At 31.1% G+C, this 15,690-nt stretch overlaps 1 protein-coding gene across 1 annotated transcript; it reads right to left on the bottom strand.

The window, feature by feature from the left end:
• Nucleotides 1-9,151: 9,151 nt before the first annotated feature.
• Nucleotides 9,152-11,958, bottom strand: LOC114165834 (selT-like protein). The gene is given in 5 exon segments (XM_028050429.1): nucleotides 9,152-9,519; nucleotides 9,616-9,931; nucleotides 11,489-11,562; nucleotides 11,678-11,797; nucleotides 11,800-11,958. Coding segments are annotated over 5 exon segments (699 nt in total). The 5' UTR covers nucleotides 11,851-11,958; the 3' UTR covers nucleotides 9,152-9,381.
• Nucleotides 11,959-15,690: the final 3,732 nt, after the last annotated feature.

Below are 15,690 nucleotides of genomic sequence, written 5' to 3'. Positions count from 1 at the left end.
TTTCACAATTAACTTTAATCCATGTTATGTTAATATTTTTTTTTTATTACCAATCGAATGATATATTAACGATAAACTAGGATTGCTTAATTTGAAAAATTGTAGATCAAACTTATGACTAAAATATTTTTTGAAAATATTTTAATATAATTTAAAAAATATATAATTAAAATATTATCCTACAGTTACTAATTTTAATATTTTTGTGAACTTTTAATTTGATGGGTTAATGTTATTTATGGTTAACCGCTATGTCTTTTTTTATTTATGGTTAATGTTCATATTAAAAATTGGGGGAATGACCAAGTAAAATTAAACTTCTCTTCTAGAAACTATCTTATTTGTTTGAAACTGAATTTTTCATGTTTCTGGATTTATAAAATTCCTCGTTGTTGAACAAGGTTATAACAACAAGGTTATAAAGTAGTTTTTTATTACAATAAATTGTTAATTATATACATGTGTTTTGATTGGTAAATGATATATTTGTGATGGCTTATTTGAATTCATTATATGACATACTATTATTATAAAATTTGAAAAGTTTGGTTAGAAACCATTAAAATTATAAAATTTTGAGGTACAAAATTAATTAAAAAGGAAAGTGATGAATATATTAGAAATGAGAATACACATCTTTATAAATGAGTGTTTTGTGTGAAACTCATAGTATTATTCATTAAATAATATCTTCATAAAGTGTTAATCTAATGGTGCAGCGAAAGATAATAAATGTTCTTGTTTGATATGATAAATGTTATGCTTCATGTTCTAGCTTGCCTAACATTGTATCAATGAAACTTTATATTATGTTTGTCATGTCTTCAAATATATTTCCTTGTAAAAGGTTGTGATAAAACTCTTACGAGTTAAAAAAAAAACACATCTAAAATATTTCAAAGTGAGAGGCATATGTTGCAATGGTTAATATACCTCTTAATAAAAATAAATAAAAATTATTGGTTGTATATTCTAAAGTGAGTGAAAATATACCTCTAATACTATTTTTCCATCTAGTAATAATATTATTTGTGTTTCTTCAAGTTATGACATTCAATATGTCTAATTTCTTGAGATCATTGAAGGATATATAATGTAAATTGGATATTGATTCTAGTGACACAAAATCAATTACTGGTTATGGTTATGTTTTAACTTTGGATGGAGGTGCATTATCATTGAAATATGTTTAAAAGTTGTTGTTCTATCATGATCTGCTATGCAAGCATAAATTATTCCTATTTTCAATGCATTCTGACAATTAAATTGTTATATTTAAAGTTTCTAGTAAAAATGTTAATGAAATATTTAATGTTTCTAGTAAAAATGTCAATGAAAAATTGACATATGGGAATGAGAGACAAATTCATTAAAAACTTAATTACTATCTCTTTTGACTTTGTCAGGACAGAAAAAAATATTGCAAAAAATATAAAGAAGTATTTGATTTGTCGAGGAGAATGAGACTAAAATCCATAAATTAGTTGCAACGACAAACACCCATCTCCACGTGAATAGCGATCCCGTGGAATGGATAGTTCAATGGGTAACAACGAAGTTGTTGTTGACTAAAGTACACCAACTAATTTGATTAAATGTTATGTCTCATTCCTATGACGAGATGTACTATAAATATTGGCAATAATTAGGTTGAGGTATATGCATTATCATGTTTAAATTTTTTAAAATACCTCTTAATAAACCCAATGACAATTATTGTAGGGGTGTGAGTCACAAAACCACCCTTTGAGGGTTTACCGAGTGAGTGTGATGGTGGGGTCGCCATTGTGAGACATGGGCAAGTCTCTAAGTGACACTCATGAAACAAGATACATGCATAAGACTGTAACGTGCAATCACTGATTAGAACCTAAAATGAACACTAATATTGTATGTGTTATTTATTAAAACCCGGTCACAAGGGGTGTAGCTCAAGACAATTAAGTCTCTGCATTTTTTCATATGGAAGTTTATAAGTACTAGGAGTAAGGCTTAAACCCGGAAGGTTCCTTATATTGAACTACAATATTTTGTTTTAAAAGATAGTATATTTGTTTTATTACAATTGACTATTGTGTCTCCCTTTTCTACCTTTAAATACCACTTAGGTGTATTGAGAAAGACACAACAAACACTAAATTTCTCTCAAAAGTGTTCTTATTTTTTTTTTCTATATTATCTCATAAATCAGTGGTGAAGATTGTTGATATTGCTGCGAGCTCAAATTATTTCTAGGTACATGTCCCCAAATGCAAGGGAACAAGAATGTTCTTGCAACTTCAATAGTGACACAGCATGTAGAAAAAGCCTTCTTATTTGTTGAAGCTACTCTAAAGGCTATTAGACAGCTTCTGCTCAAAGCATATATTGTTATTGCAAATAAGCCAAGTACAGTACATGGTAATTACATGCTTTAAGCGTCACCTTCTTTACATTGATTATATCCCTTCTATGTTCGGTTTCAACCTAGAAACACGATTCAAGTTATGTTTTCTTAATATTGTTTCTAGTTAGATAAGCTCTTTTATTGGTTTACCTTGTTTTGTTTCAAGTCTATGTAATTTTGGTACCCATAAAACGTGTGTGAGATGGTGATATCTTGTAATTTTTTTTTGTGAAAGGGTTTTTGACTATACCAAATGTTCTACTTTTATTATATTATTTTTTGTCCATAAAAAAAATAAGAGAAAGTTGTAACATCCCAATTTTTAGCAGCTTAAGACTAATAAAAATAGGAAGTTTCATCATAGTTCCAAAACAAGTAATTCAGAGTACACAATATATTAATACAGTCTTACAAAAGATATCACTATAAAAATATATCACTTATACACTTACACTAAATTAATAAAAATATACCTAAACTGACCACCACTAAAGCTTCCACCTAAAATGATGGCTCCTCATCCTCCAGAAGTGCCTCTGACATTGCAACCACATCTGCTCCCACCATTAAGGTGATCATCGCAAAAAGAAACATACAACACGAGACAGAAACACAGAAAGCAAGGGTAAGCTAATAATGATTTAAAGAAGGTTACATTAGAGTAAGAGCGTAATAACAATCAATTATCACAAATTCACACAGGAATATTCCAATAATCACACACCATTCAACTCTAAACTCAATTATCCAGATATATGCAATTAACATCGGACCTCTTGGTGGCTTGCATCGTGTATGATTCCCAAACTCTGTAGAGTTTGGCCTCAAGGGGTTATCACCTAATCATCACACCAGGTAAGTCTCCTTCGCGCCAAAGACTTGATCGAGTCTAGTGGCTAAGACCTCCTGCTACTCCTCACGACATAACCCATTATACTCTATATGAGCCTTAATGGTTATTGGAGCGTCAAGATACCAACCAAAATTGAGTCCTTATGTCTTTGCATACCCTACCTCATCCACACTTAGAATTTCTCCACGAAATTCCTCCATAATTCACATACAACAGATCCATATTCACCCAATCTCACTCAAAGCATACCAAGACAGTCAAAATAATCCATTTCAGATCAGTTAATGCAATGAAACACATCAAAACAACAAACACATGAAATCTGGTAGTTCAGCGCTCAGCCTCAGATTGCAACGCTCAGCCTCAGCATCAAATTTTCGTTCCAGACCTGTAGGGGTCCCAGCGTTGGGGCATCGCTCGGCTGGCACAAAGCCTCATTCTTCTCACATTTTTCAACGCTAGGCACCGCTGGGCTGGCGCTCAGCGTTGATCCTCTTGCATTTTTCAAGGCTCAACCTTGAATTCTAAGGCTCATCCTTGCATCAAAAAACAACACATATTATGGTTTTCGTTGGGAGATGTTTCACTTGATTTCATGACCCAAATTGACACCTTCATGGCAGTGTTGTATAGTTTTCAAAATGGTTTTCAAGCAAAGTGAGATGATACCAACTAGAGCCCTGATTCAAGTGTTCATTTTCCAATTCAACCTCAATTCACACAATGTAATCAAAATTTTACCTATACCAAACATCAAACAATTCACATTCCATCACACTTCAAACAATCAATTCTAATTACACACAATTACATTCGTTGTATCCTCTAATTAAATTCAATTATCAGCTTCTTTTACCTGACAAAGCGATTATGCAGACCCAAACCGCTCAAAGAACACCAAAACGCATCTAACTCCACATGATGCTTTATCTACACACAAAAACATCACAAGAACGATCAGGACCTACCATTATGATCATTGATCAGCAAAGACTCATATTGATTATTAAAACGTCACATGCAAGCGGAAGAGAGCTCGCATGCAACAGAAAACAAAAAAGACTAAAAGGAGAGCGAAAACTCAACTTACACGAACCGAGAAACTGATCGGTCCAATTTGAAGAGCTCACCGAGAGGATCAATCCTACGGTCTCGGTTTTTCAATCAGACGATCAAAGAGACGGAACCTCTAGAGAGAAGTTAGAGAACTCTAGAAAAGTAGTTTCTAGAGAGATTGTGTGTTTTAAAATAATGAAACTCTTTTATAACGATTCTATTTATACTAAAATATTTTAATATTAAAATAGTCGAGTCTCACTATTTTTAAACCACTATTACTTTTAAAACGTCATTTTCTAGGATCTTACACAAGCTCTTTTATATTGTTAGACCTAAAAAAGTAAAATAATTATTTATTTATAATATCTAAATATACTTTATCTAAATAATTTTTCGAAAATCGTTGGATTAAAAGTGACTAAAAACAGTCTATCTACAAATTTAAAAAGAATGAACGTTAAATGTAAGTTAAAGGTAATTTTTTCTGACGAGGACCAGGTCATTAATTTTACCATATAAAAAAAATAACTAAATCTAATTGAATTTTAGGTGTAAGATTTGGGTTCAAGTACGACCATTAAAAATGATGAAGTTCTACCTGCCATTCTTCTAAGTTATTATAGCTCAAGATGGAATCTTAATTTCAAAATCAAACAACCACTTAATGATGGGAATTTCTTCCTACGCCTCCAAAATTTTGTTTGCACCTCTAAAATTTTTTTAAAACCCAAAACTAATTTTTGACAATTTGAGAAAAGATACACGTATATTGTGTTTGTGTGTACACATTTTTTAATGATATTATATTAATAGGTGATGATAATATAATATTATTAAGTTAATATATAATAAAATTATATTTATTAAAAATAAAGTGAAATATATAAGAAAAAAAAAGAGAATAATTATTGATAAATTGAGAAAAAAAGTTTGTAAAAATAATGGTCAATTTTGTAAGGCCCTCTTATTTCAGCCCCAATCTTTAAGGGTTGTCCCAAAATCTTATAGACCTAAGGGTTGACCCATAGTGAGCTAAATGACTCAAATCTGACCTAACCCACTTAATCTATCTCATTTCAGAAAAAACAGAACCCCCTACTCCTCTCTTGAGCAGCTACGAACCTCTACTAGGGTCTTGCTTCCACTTTTACGTTGAGCTAGAAGGACTCCGTTGTTCCACGTAAGTTAACCTCCCAACTATTTTTCCCCTATTCTAGCTCTGTTGTCTTGGTTTCAACTGAAGTTCCCCTATTGATCCAGTTTCCCCTCTGTTCCACTAATCTCTAGTTCACTAAGTTGACCTCGGAGCTACTGTGCTTGCTAGTTTTGGTTTAGAAGTCTTGTGCTAGCTTATTTCCAAGTAAGGGAAGCTAAATCCTTTTGTACATTCCGTGAAACCTACTACTTTTTCGTTATTTTCGTGATTGAATGAACTGTGTGCGAATATGAGCTGTTGGGAATGCCTGTTTGGACTGCTTGGGTGTGTGTAGGTGACTGTTGCACGAGAGAATAGTGGTGAGCACTAGTTTTCTCGCCCAAGTGAGCCTGTCTCGCCTAGGCGAGAGTAATAGGGGCTCGCCCAGGTTATTTCACGCGAGTTGTCGCTCAGGTGACCAACTCTGTTTTGAGCGAGAGAGCGTCTCGCCCAGGCGAGGGGAGTCTCGCCTAAGCGAGAATGCGCAGAAGCCACTGTTCTTGTGTGTCGAGCTTTCACCTAGGTGAAGGGAGCTCGCTTGAGCGAGAGACCCTCTCGCTTGAGCGAGACCCTTCAGCCTGAGTGAAGGGCTGGGCGAGAGTGCATTTTGGTTTGATATTTTCTCTGTTCTTGGATGTTTGGCATGTATTTGATTGGATTATTATACAATGGCATGAGGTGAATGAATATGCATGAGTGGGAGGGTGTATGAGTTGTGAATGATGAACTTGGATAATCCTTGGCATGTAATGAACATGAAATGGTTAGTTATAAAAGTGGCATGGTATTGATATGAGATAAAATTCTATATTCATGGATGGAGGATGATGAGTTGGTATGGGTTTGACCTGGCATATAAAAGAGGTTGGTTATAAAGGTTGACATGAGATGCATATGCATGATAAATATTACTTGGTTGTTTGAATATGACTGGTATGTGGTCAGTACGTAATTCCTTGAAATTTCTAGATGAGATTTCAGAGTCGTGCCCTGTTAGTGGGAGTTCATGGTGGTGCCCCATCTATATAATTTGGTAAGGATTCAAGGTAAGGTTGCATCCTGACGCTTTAAGGAGTCAGTTAGTCTCACATAGAACGGACTGACTCTTGTGGTGAGAGTAGCAGGAGGCCCGAAACTCATTAATGGCTAACCTTGTGTGTGGGGGATTGAGACATTGTAACACTTGTACCACTTAGTTCGGGGGTGAGCAGAGAAATCCACCACAAGTTCAAGCATCTACTGAATCCGACTAAATTATACGTATCTGGATGAGTCGTGTCGAGTCTTAGTGTATTATGTGTAAGGTCATAACATGCTTGAGTTATGTATGTATAATTGACTGTGAAAGTGTATATGATTGCATGATAAAACTATTTTAGCTCTAGCTTACTCTTCTGTTTGTTGTATGTTTGTCTGGTGTGATTTTTCTCTTTTGCGATGATCATCAACTTGTTGATGTGAGCAGATGCGAGGAACACCTGTGGCCAACAAGGAAGAGATGATTCTGCTGCATAGTCTACCTGTGCTAGACTTCATGTTTTCTTTTAGGCTTTTCTGTAGGGCTATGGCCCATATATTGCTTTACTCTTTAATACTTTATCAACTATCGTTAAGTCTTTGGTTTTCGTTTGTATCTGGCATTGTGGTGTGCCTTGGTCTCTCCTAGTATTTTCTAGATATTGTAAGGAGTAGTGTTTATACTCCAAGACTTGTCTCTAAATTTCTATTTGTGTGGCATTTCATTTAAATTAAAGTTATTATTTAAATTGGGTGTTACAAATTTTCAAAAATTTAATAAATAATTATATTTTAAAAGATAAAAATTGGTATTTTGAAATGTGGACACAAAAGATGGAATCCTCTTTATATATTAATATTATTAAGTTAATATATAATAACATTATATTTATTAAAAATAAAGTGAAATATATAAGAAAAAAGAAGAGAAAAATAATAATTAATAGAGAAAAAAAGTTTGTAAAAGTAATGGTTAATTTTCAAAAATTTGATAAATAATTATATTTTAAAGGGTAAAATTGGTATTTTGAAATGTGTACACAAAAGATGGAATCCTCTTTACATTTTATTTTATATATATGTATTATATATATATATATATATATATATATATATATATTCATTTTTCAAAAAACTTAAATTTTACTTTTTTTAATTACTTTTTTATTTGTACTTTTATTAAATTTTTAACAAATTATATTAAAATAAATTTGAATTTAAAAATATAACAAGTATATAATGAAAACAATTAAGAAAATATAATTTAAATTAAATATTTAAATTCTAAATAGAATTAAAAATTTCAAATAAAATATAAAATACTATATACATTAATTATATAAATAAATAATTATAAAAATACCTACAAAATTAATAAAATTAAAAATAATATTGAAAAATAATTTATATTAAAATATAAGAAAACTTCAAATTAATATATATATATATATATATATATATATATATATATTATTTTCATTCTTTTAAAAACTTAAAATTTGCTTTTTTAATTATTTTTATTTTTAATTTTATTAATTTTTGACAAACCATATTAAAATAAATTTGAATTTAAAAATATAAAAAGTATGTAATGATAAAAATTAAGAAAATATAATTAAAATTAAATATTTAAACTCTAAATAGAATTAAAAAAATTCAAATAAAATATAAAATACTATATACAATAATTATAGAAATAAAATAATTATAAAAATACCTATAAAATAAATAAATTAAAAAATAATTTAAATTAATATATTAAAACTTTAAATTAAATATATATATATATATACATATATATATTTCTTTTTTTAATTTAATTTTTTATTATTTAATTTCAATGCATTTTTAATTTTATTTTTAGTTTTTTCTTTAACATTTTTTTTACTTATTTTTGTATTTTTTAAAGTAATTTTTGTTTTAAATTTATATATTTTATAATTTTTAATATTTTTAATATGTATTTAAAAATAAAATAAAATCTAAATATATTTATATTTATATTTATATATATAATTTTTTTATAATGTATTGAAAAGTAAATAAAATTAAATGTAATTAAATTTTAAATTTAAGAAAATAAATAAAAAGCAAATATATATAAATATATATATATATATATATATATATATATATATATATTTCTTGGACATCTGAAAGTCTAAAATTTTAACTAGATGTCGACTTCCGAAAGTATCTTGTACCGAGATAGACATCTGAAAATAATTTTGACAATCTTGAGATCGTGATCTACGCAGCTTCACTCAAATGGTCAAAGTGTAGTTTTGGAATTTTAAAAATTTTGGAGATGCAGAAGAAATCTTTGAAAGTGTAGGAAGAAAGACCCTTAATAATGCTACCCCAATCTGCATCACTCACGTGTAAGCGAGTTATTCTTATTCAGTATTACTCTTAACTGATGCCTCTATTAAAGATGATATTGAATGAAACAAATTCACCAAGACACTTATGTTTTCTATATCCTATGTAATACATAGTTCAAAGAAAAAGAGGATCTTTCAGAACTTAACATAAACTTTACAAGTGATCTTCAACATCTCTCAACTCAGGTTAAACACTTTCTTTTTAAACTCATGGGAACCAACTGTTTAATTTGTTAATGTTTGCAAATAGAGGAATATTTGTTTATGAAAGCCAAATTTAAAAGTAGAAAAGGAAAGAAGCTTCAAATGTGATAACTTAAGAGAAATGCTTGCTCAAGATTCACTAGCTTAACCTAACAGTGTATACAATATACCAAAGATAAAAATTTGATTCTCTATAACATCTATTTGAAAGGGCTTCAATTTGTTTCATGTATCTTCGTCGTGGTCTAACTTCAAATTATCATTTGGTAAATCTTGCAATCAGCTATTGGAAGTTTCTGTAGCCAACACCACCAGCACCTTCAATACCTCTGACAAATCTAGTGTCAACTACTCTTTTCCCAATAAGATCCCTCAACTCAATTTCACCAGGGAATCTGTTCTCTTTCAGTTTGGAGAAAACCTGTGATGTTCAAAGGAACAAGATGATCACGAAAATATGAAAAGTATTCAAATGTAAAGGTAAACGAGGTACAATAATATGCTCTGAAAGACTTACCAATTCGCCATTGCAATATACTTCAAAAGCACCAGAGCTTTGAAGGAAGGACTGAAGAAAATTTGTAAGAAGCCAAGTGCTTGCAATACTTCTAAACTTATTGGCACGCAATGAATAGTACCATAGTGGTGGTGTCATTCCCAATCTAGGGAATATTTGGTCACCAGCAACTATAGCTACAATAACTCCAGTTTGCACCACTGGAACTACTTTTCCCAGAATGCGCTTTGGAAGTGGAGGTGGGTAGTTAGCCAAAACAACATTAATCCCAGGAAATTCAGATTCCAGCATATTTTTAACTGTTACTGCATTTCCCCTGCAGAAAAAGGCACGAAAATTAGATACTGTTTGTTCGACTTGTAAATATGTGGATTCTACAATGAAACAAATAAAGGATGAATGCAGCTACAACAAGCAAAGTCTAGCCCAATTTGTTTAACTTTACTAGTTCAAACACATCTTAAATTCTCATAATGTTATAGAAAGATCAATATTTTCAAAAGCTTAAAAACTATAAAGCCATTCCCTCCAATTCTAAGGGCTACACTCCCTTCCCAGAGAGATTAATATGTGTAAAGTTAATTCATTCTGTAGAGAACAAGCATCTTAAGATAATTTTTTTATCTTATTGGTATAGCACCAATTGAGGAAAAAATGAAAGAAATCCATTAGGGTGGTTTAAACACATAAAGACTGCTACTTGAAGGACCAATATGGAGACTGAAGGAGCATGGTTTCAGCACTATGGAAAGGAAGGTGAGACCAAAAAGGACGTTGAAATTGTTGTTAAAAACAAGGATCACATCATGGTAAACAATATGTCTGAGAATTAGACTTTTAACCCAGCCGATTGGTATGTGTCATCTATGTAACTAACTTTTGTAGAGGGATAAGACTCTCATTATTGTTATCCTTGGTAACACTTCTTCGCATAATTGACAACCAGTTTTTGAACCTCTACTATGGATTTTGAAACTTCAAAAGATGAAATAACGATTACAACCAGAGTGTATCATTTTCATCGACAAAAGTCCTAAAACAAATAATTCACTAATTAGATAAGTTGTGAATAACTTTAGAAGCAACATAGCGAAGAAAAATACCCCGTCAGACTCATTCGTAGTTGTTCACCACCACTACAAGACTCATTCACAGCTAAACAAACTGTAATGTAGTACACACTAATCTCCTAAGGATGGGCTAAGTAATTTTAAAACTAAGAAGCAGGAGCAGAGTAACTCAAGCTTTCTTCAAGGGAAGGCACAATAAATTACTCAAACGTACAAAAAGGACTAATGGAGGAGTTGACCATGTACCAAAAGATACACTATGACAATATGAAAAGCAAGAACTAGAATATAGGTCAACAATACTAAAAGGGAAACAAAACACACATTTCATCTGTTATTAATTTATTATAAGTAATCATTGACTAAATAACCCTAACTCAGCCTGAGACCAAGATAATTAAATCCCAATAGATGTTGTGTGATTCTAACAAATAATTCATTATGCATTACATTTGTTCAATTTAGCAGCCACACAGATAATATTCTCAATCATCCTATTTGCTTTTGCCTTCTAAGAAACCGAAGGGTGTTTGGAAAGGAAACCCATTCCATAGGAAAAAACCACGTTCATGGTGTGAATAACGCAAAAGTGACAACCACTACCGTTCGCTTTCATCCTGAACCGCAAATAATAACAAAAACAATATTGCTCCAACTTCACACTAACAACAATTACACCGTACTCTTCCAACTAGATTACAACCCCACATAACAACATATCACAGATATAATAAGAACCCCATGATTAGAACTTAATTAAACAATTAGAACAGAATTGAAAAGAAGGAAGAATTTGGGCAAACTTGTAAGAGCAGGAAGTGCAGAAGTCAATGCTGACAGTGTTGCCAGCTCCAATTGAGCCAATACCGCTCTGTTTCTGTGGAAAAATTGAAAAAGAAAAAACGATTAGAAGAATCCCAGATTAAAAAAAATGGATTTTGCATAAGGAAAGGGCGCAAAATCATAAATTTGGAAGAGGGGAATTGAGAAACCTGCGCAGGGAACTCGAGGGGTTGATGAAGGTTCGGTTGAGGAGTCGGTTTAGGGTCGGGGAAATTGCGATAACCATCTTTTGGAGGAGGTGCAGGAACGAAGAGGTTGAGAATGTCAGAGAAGAAAAAAGGAAGAGTGGTAACCCAACGAGAAGAATTTGGGTTCGATCCATTGAAAGAAGAAACTCCAAGAAAACGAAAGAGAAAGAGAAGAAAGTAATGTAGGTGTGGCTGTGGCTCTCGAGAAACAGAACAAGAAAACTTGATCTAGTATTCGGTCAAACAGTTTATGTTTTATGATGTTTTCGCTTACTTTTAATATTTATTTCGTTGGAACTGTTTCACCCTATATATCTTTTAAATTTAGATTAATTTGATCTTATTAAAATAGTTTATCTTTTTAATTCTGAAACCATTTTTTTTTACGATTTTAGGATGTGAAATTATAAAAGTATAGCAATTTATACTAAAAGTATAGAATATAGCCTATATTAATTCTAACAAATATAGTGATAAAAATCATTTTATCAAAAGAATAACATATGATAAAAAAAATAATGTGAGAAATAAGATTAACGTTTGATTGGAAATTTGAAAAACTGATATAGTATTTTGAAATAGTCAAATTGATCCATATTCAAAAGATAAATGTTTAGAATTAATATTTTGAAAAGAAAATAACAAAATAAATCTTAATCTAGATTCACTTTTTATATCTATATAATCTTTTTCCCAGTTTAATTAAGTTTTACCTTTATAGTAATTACCTTTTGAATTTAAATATTTACTACGATAAAAAAAATTCCCGTTTTGTTATTTTAATCACGGATTCAAATAATTATTCATGATAAAAAAATCTACAATAAAAAATATAAAAATAATTTATTTTTATAATTATTCTTTTATATTTTTTAATAGTATATTAATATTTTAATTTTAATAATTAAAAATCATTTTATAGTTTAACAAATTAATGTTTATTGTACTTGTCCATCCAAAATATATTATTATTATCAGACAAAATGACCCGATAAATATAAAATTTGAATGTGAGATCTGTAACAAAATATTAACACCCTAAAATTATATTTATGATAATATAAACAAAATCCAGACAATAATAAATTAAATTCAGTAATTATAACGGTTAAATATTATGTTATATATTGAGATTATTTTATTTGACACTATCAAATTTGCAAAAGTCTATAAATAAATATTATCAAAAGAATATATTTAACCTTGGATCTAATCGGCCCATTTTTTATAAGAATAACTATTATAAAAGAAAAATAAATATACATACATGTAACATAAAAAGAACAAAAAAATACACATGTACTTATTGAATGTATTTTTGTAAAACCCTCTTTTTTTTTTTTTACCATAATTTTAAAGGGATGTTCCTAATCTAATGGGTCTAAGGGTTGGTCCACAGGGTGACAAGACCCCTAAAGCAGCCAAGGTCTCTCATTCTACACTCACTTGCCAAAATGAGTGTTCTCGCTCTTCCCTTTTCTCTCCATAGAAGCCTTGCTAGGGTTTGGGTCTTACCCTTCTTTGCGTTAACTCAATCCCATTCTTCAATCCATGTAAGTTGATTCTCCACCGTACCTTTTTCATTCCCAGCTCTGTCATCATGATTCTAACTAGGTTCACCATGGTAACCCATTTTGAATCTATTCCACTATTTTACAGATCGTAAATATGCTCCGTGGTCGGTAGTACTCACTTGCTTGGGTGTCGGGATACTCTGCTAGCTTTTTTCAGGTAAGGGAAGCTAGGGTTTATGTATTTAAAGTTATTTTGCAGATTTTTGGTCTGTTTGTATGGCTGGTGATGCTTGAATGAGGTTGTTGGTCGAATAAAGATGTATGGTGTGCGATTATGTTTGATTGATGTGGCGCTACTCTTTTTTCTACATTACACACTTTTCGTAAAATGACAATTTCTTCTACGTAACCGTTGGATCGAGCTGAAATTTTAACAGCTGATCCTTAACACATAATTCTTGACTTTGACCGGTCGGATCTTTAATCGGAGCTCTGTAGTGAGAGAAGTTTTTATCGCAAGGTCACTGAATTTGTGTTGTTGACATCACTGCACACTTTTCGTAAAATGAAAGTTACTAATTCGTTAACCGTTGGATCGAGCTGATATTTTAACAGCTGATCCTTAACACATAGCTTTTGACTTTAACCGGTCCGATCTTGAATCAGAGCTTTGTAGTGAGAGCAGTTTTTATCGTAAGATCGTTGTAATTTGGTTGTTTCTCTGATCTTGAATGGTTATTACTGGCTTGAATCTAATTGTTATATTAAAAGCATGTGATAAATGATTATGCATGAGTGATGTGATTCATGGATTGTGGATGACGGGGTTGGTATGAACTTGGCATGTGATTTAAATGAGATGGTTGGTATCAAGGAGACATGGTATTGATATGAAATACAAATATATATTCACTGTTTGGGAAGGATGAGTTGGTATGGATTCAACATTTGGTTATGAATGAGAATGGGTTGTAAAGGTTGGCATGAGATATTATGTATGGTAAACATTACTTGATTGATTGAACATGATTGGTCTGTGGTCAGTGCGTAATTCCTTGAAATCTCTAGGTGGGATTTCAGGGTCGTGCTTCAGTGGTCGGGACATAATTTCATGGCCCTTGTTAGTGGGTGTCCATGGTGGTGCCCCATCTATATAATTTGGTAAGGATTAAAGGTAAGGATTGCATCCTGACACTCTAAGGAGTCAGTTAGTCTCACTTAGAGCGGACTGGCTCCTGTGGTGAGAGTAGCAGTAGGCCTGAAATTCATTAAGGGTTAACCTTGTGTGTGAGGGAATTGATTCATTGTAACACTTGTAACACATAGCTCGGGGGTGAGCAGAGGTATCCACCACAAGTGCAAGCATCCGCTGAATCCGACCAGATTATATGTATCCGGATGAGTCGAGTCAAGTCTTAGTGTATTGATTGGAAGGTCATAACATGCTTGGATGATGTATGTATATTGGACTGTGAAAGTATATTTGATTGCATGATAAAAACTAATTTTGGCTCTAGCTTACCCTTCTGTTTTTTGTTGTATGTTCTGTGGTGTGGTCTTTTCTTTTGCAATGATCATCAACTTGTTGATGTGAGCAGAGGTGAGAACTCCCCGTAATCATCAAGGTGATGGAAGTTCCGCTGCATAGTCTGCTTGGACTAGATCTAAGTTTGCTTGGACTTTCCTTTAGGGTTATGGCCCGTGTGCTGCTGGTCTTTAGGCTTAAAATTCTAAATGTTGTTGATTTATATTTTATACTTTGTTATGGCATCGTAGTGTGCCCTTTTCTTATTCGAGTTTTCTCTTGGATAATCGTGAGGAGTAGTGTCTACACTCCAGGACTTTGTTTCTAATACTATTCCGCGTGACATTCCTTTAATTAGCGTTATTAATTAAATGGGGTGTTACAATTTTTACAAATAAAGTATAAAAAGTATAATTTAGTACTTCAAAATTCGCTTAAAAAATTATTAAACAATATAAATTATGGTGAAGTTAAAATAAAAATTCGTGTATTTTTAATCAATTTTATTAATACTGAAAAATGTGTTAGAAAACAATGTTTAAGAGAGTTATTTATAATACAATTTTGTTTTCTATGTAAATAATTAATAACCAAGAGCTCTTAAAAAAATAATAATAAAATGGAAACAAGTAAGTGGAGTGTGGAAACTTCTTAAAAATATATTAAAATGAAAAATAAGATAAAAATTAGTTTGCATATAAATTTGTTTTTTTTATATAAAATAAGTTATAAGAATTTTTTATAAATTAGTTTATGTATAAATTAATTTTTACTTTAAAAATTATTTATCTTCTCCTTTTTCAAAAGTAGTTATATAGAAAAAATTATAATTAGATTATTTTAATATTCTTTCAATACTCTAAACCCTAAATATCATTATCAAATTATTTGAATAATTTTATATACATTTTATGAATAAACTAATATTACGATCA

Source organism: Vigna unguiculata, chromosome 10 (assembly GCF_004118075.2).
Source record: "Vigna unguiculata cultivar IT97K-499-35 chromosome 10, ASM411807v1, whole genome shotgun sequence".
Classification (NCBI taxonomy): Eukaryota; Viridiplantae; Streptophyta; class Magnoliopsida; order Fabales; family Fabaceae; genus Vigna; species Vigna unguiculata.
This window is presented reverse-complemented; position numbering and strand designations above follow the sequence as displayed.